The sequence below is a fragment of the Nematolebias whitei genome, chromosome 18 (genome assembly GCF_014905685.2).
Source record: "Nematolebias whitei isolate Nwh7 chromosome 18, NemWhi1, whole genome shotgun sequence".
Lineage (NCBI taxonomy): Eukaryota > Metazoa > Chordata > Actinopteri > Cyprinodontiformes > Rivulidae > Nematolebias > Nematolebias whitei.
In genome coordinates, this window is record NC_056515.1 from 27,764,936 (window position 1) to 27,769,647 (window position 4,712).

At 38.2% G+C, this 4,712-nt stretch overlaps 1 protein-coding gene across 1 annotated transcript; it reads right to left on the reverse strand.

The window, feature by feature from the left end:
* Positions 1-3,874: 3,874 nt before the first annotated feature.
* On the reverse strand, positions 3,875-4,257 carry LOC119424668 (nucleolar protein 14; the record flags this gene model as incomplete). The annotated part of the gene is given in 2 exon segments (XM_037692159.1): positions 3,875-4,011; positions 4,102-4,257. Coding segments are annotated over 2 exon segments (265 nt in total), but the record flags the coding sequence as incomplete, so codon positions are not given.
* Between the last annotated feature and the right edge of the window lie 455 nt (positions 4,258-4,712).

Here is a 4,712-nt window from a genome sequence, read left to right on the forward strand (position 1 = left end):
TTTGTCAGAATTACAAATACATTTCTCCCAACTGAGGTTAAACAAAGAGCAATCTAAAATGGGTAAGACGATGTTCATAACCTTTTCATAGAACCCAACTTTAAAGAAAAAACAGAACTGTAGTTTTAAGACAGTTTAAAGGGCACAGAGCATCTTTGATACATTTATCACTCCTATAGAGATTGTTACTCAAGAAAACATGTGGACAAGAAGTATTGAAAATAAGGACACTGTGTCAAGTTTGACCTTTTTTTTTCAGGCTGATGATACCACAGTGGAGCCACCAACTCAAGCAGCAGAGCCACGAGCTGATTCAGAACCTGAAGAGCAGTCTGATGTAAGACCAGTCACACACACAAACACACACCTCATTTGTTGCAGTTCTCTATTAGCTGCCCACTCCGTCCATGTCACACTCCTTCATGAGCGTCACTTTAAATCACATTTGTCTGGACAAACGCACATTTGTGTAATTTTGTTTTAGAAAATCAAAGTATTATAGCATTTAAAATGCTCCTAAATGCATTTATTATGACATTTACATTTCTGACCTACCAACAAATATTTAAGTTAAAAAAAGTTGACAAAAAGGGGTATTACACAAAGTATTTGCTTCTATTTATCATACATAAATTGGCAACATTTTACAAAACGGTTGCATGAGTTTGTTTAATGAAAATGTGTGTGCATGATCCTTCTCCGGGCACAGAGTGACTTTCAGCCCCGTGTGTGTCAGCAGCCAGAGGTCGTGAATAAATGATGTGGGTGGGTGGAGTTCTGGTCCCGCAGCTTCAGTGTCTGTAAAACCAGTGTGCTGCTGGGCGATCGCCTCTCAGGGCATCATTTGCATAAAACTATGAGTGGAGTCACATCACACCTTCTGTTCTCTTTTCCCCTCAGGAGGACAGCTACGAATGAACCGTCCCGAGAGCTTCACAATCAGAGATCAGTGATCGAAACATTCCATGTCGCTCTGCCAAGTCCCCGTTGTGCCTCGTCTTTGGTCCATTTTGGAGTCTGTGCCTGCGCGTCTCTGTTGTCTTTACCCGTCAAAGTGTGTAAATGTAGAGAATACGTGTGTGTGTGTGTGTGTGTTTGGTGTGTGTCATTTGTGACCAGCTGTCATTTTACAGTGAGTCCCTCCCACTGAGAAGGCCACCTGATCACAGTGTGTGTGTTGTGTCAGATGTGTGGCTCCATCAGAAACACAGTTATGGGAGTATATCACAATCTACAAACACCTAAGTGTCTCTGTATGAACGAACAATTTACATAGATCCACCTGAAATGGAAGCATAATAATAATCTCTATTTTTGTGCTGTATCCTGTCAATGTTTCTCTGCGATGGACTGTGCATTCATATTGTGTTTTTTAGTCATCTGAACTACTCATCTTTAATGCTCTGTCATGAATTTGTTTGGACTGAAATGTTAAATAAAATATATAAAGCATGGACTGAAATACTTTTGCAGAAATCCTATGAAATACACTCGATCCTATTAAATTCAAACTTGTGCATCCAGTTCATGAAAATCACTGACGTTTTATGCTGTAGCCAGTAAACCCTGAAGAAAAGAAGAGTTCAAATTAAATATATTGTTAAACTATTTAATTGTCTAACATTCTTTGGATGAATGTCTTTTACCCACTGCCTTTCATCCAGAGTTTTAAACCATTGTTTTATGTTGAAAATTAGGAAGTTTTTCTATTTTGGTCAAACCTTGAAAACATAATTTGAAATATGTGACATCAGGAAATGTAAAGAGTATTGTGCAAGAGTGTTATGAACAATTCTCAGTTACTATCACACCAGATTGTGTCTCAATATCTGCAAAACTGAACAAACTATAGCCATTTTTGTGTTGGCTAATGTTGATTAGCTGTGTTGTTCATGTTGGATTGTGTTAACTCCCAAAGTTAATTAGCTATAGATGTGCATTCAATAATATGTATACATATATATATATTTTTTTTTACTAAAATCAGTACATTAGTCCATTACATATTTTGCTAACAGACAGATAACGCAAAAGTTTTGAGTAGAAATCATCTACAAGAGCAGCACAGTTCATTCATGCGTTGTGAATGACTCATCTACAACTTACCGGCAACTTAATTTTAGCACAATATCTGTAAAATCGTTAATGGCTTTATTGAGTTCACAATAAAAGTTAATCATTTGTAGATGTACCTCCAATGATCATTTCCTGAGTTTCACTGAAATTTGTCCAGTGGTTTATGAGAAATTTGGCTGAAAAATACTGTCGACTCCTAAAGAAGTTAATTAATCATTTTGAACAAAGATCTTTTACAACCTGTTAGCACTCGGTCTGTGTGCTGGAGAGGAGTCGCAGCTACTCTCATGAGAATTTTTTTGTTTGTTTCTGTAAAACTGTCTGAGCTATAGCGGTTTATTTTTTGTCATTTAAGGTCATTGGCTGTGGCAGCCATTTTGAATTGGATTGATTACAAAAGTCATGCATGTATATGTGTATTCATGACAAAATTAAGTTTTATTTTTTGTGTGTTTCATGAAATATTTTGTTGACACATAGACACACACAAACCCATTATCTGCTTTTGTCTTCCTGCAGCGAGCATTATTTAAAACACATTTGTTACCTTTGTAACTGAAGACGATTTATAATTTTTCAGTCTCATAGCAGCACGAGACAGAAGAAACAACTGACTGCTGATCTTTTGCATAAAATTCTCATTTCTTTGGACATTGACACAAAAATAATCCCAATCCCACCAGCTGAATCAATAATTTTGTGTAGGATGCCATTGATTCTCCATGTTTTGTGTGGCAGGATGAAGAATGATTTTGCCAGCCGCTTTTATTTTACTTTGTGAGCTGTTACCGATCAGTTCTTTTACTCTTTTATTCAAAAGTGAAAATGTTCCTTAAAAAATGATTAATTCTCTTATTACCACAAACAATTTTTGGCTTGGAACAGGGGCGATTCTAGCATATGCCCTTTAGGGGTGCTTAGCCCCCAGTGCTTACAATGGCTCTTGGCTTGAACAATGTGGTGGCCATTGGCTTCAGAAGCATTCTTATGGTTGTGGGGGGGACACACTGGTGCGGGGGTCTGGGGGTCCTCCCCCAGAAAGTTTTGAATAAAGTAGATGCCATTTCTTGTATTCTGGTGTATTTCAACGAGTTATCTACGTTTATCTACATTAGTAAACACTTGATTCAATAACAATTTTAGAGTTAATGGCACAAGAAGTAGCGCTAAGCTAGCAGTGCGCAAAACAGACACGCTAGCTAAGATGTTACAGACGGAGCACTCAGCTTTACATTACACAACCTAATAAACACTTTGTACAAAATCTGTTTAGTGGTAACAGATTTTGTTGCATTCAATCATAAATGCAATAAACATAACCCAAACCCAGATTTATATATATATATATATATTTTTTTTTCCCCCCAGGGGTGATGCATTAAAATTTAGGGGTGCTTGAGCACCCCCAAAAAGAGGCTAAAATCGTTAATGGCTTGGAAACAGAAAGAAAATTTCAGTTTTCTTCATTGTTTTGATATAAATCGCTTTTAGACTGAGTTCCTCCTTTTATAAACCTCTTCCAAATGTAAATTTATTTCAATAACAAATTAAGTGGTTTAAAGAAAAGAATGAAAAACCAACGTGCTTCTGACAGAATGTGCAACACAACTAAGACCACGTCCTGTATTTTAACGGTGACGAGATGATAAATGAGCCAACATTGTCAAGTTGTCACAACACACATCCACAATCAAAATACTCTGATGCAAGCTGTATAAAGTTTATTCAACAGGAAAGAAATGAAAACAAAACCAAATAAAAGAACAAATTATTGTTGTATTTGACATGGCCTTTGCTCAGTTTCTGATGGAGAGACCCAGTAAAAACTACACGTTTGGATTTCGTTTCTTTAATCTCTTCAGGGCTTTCCATTCTCCCTCCTGAGTGGCCAAACTGCCGAGGAGCACCTTCACCTTCCTCTTCCTCTCCGCATCCCTGAAACACAACGTGCATATAAATTAAAGGTTTAAAGGAGGAGGGGGGGCTTTGGTCACACCTACAAAGCTGATTCATTGTTATCCCCACCTGCTCATGGTTTCGTTGAGCTTTTCTCTGGCCAGGAAGCGTGAGTCCTTCCTGATCTCCCTCAGAGCGCCCTTGAACTCTCGCTTGTACTTGTGCTTCAGTCGCTCCTTTTCTCTCTCCTCTCTGGTGCAGCCGCGCTTCTTTCCATAGTCCAAGCTATCAAAAACAAAATGAATTACTCATTAAAGCAGATGAACGTGTCAGCATCTTCTTGTTTTCCTGTTTTTCATTTTATTTCACTGGACATTTGTTTTCTAACTACAGCAGTCCCTCGCTACTTCACGGTTCGTTTATTGCGGACTCGCTCTATCGCGGTTTTTCAAAGTAAAATTGGACATGACAAATTGGCTGATTGATGGATGAGCCGCACGATCGGCATGGAATTTTTATTTAAAATACATTATTTTAAACTATTTAGCACCTGCTGCACCTGTGTGCAGCCCATACTGCAGGATAAACTTCCTCCTGCAATTGTGTGCACAGATGAAGAAGCTTCCTCGTGCAGCGTGTCATGATCTCGACTCTGCAGTGGAGAAGTGGGCGTGGCCAAGGCGCTGGCAATACAAAAATAAACTACTACTTACTACTTGTATTATTATTCCTACTTCGTG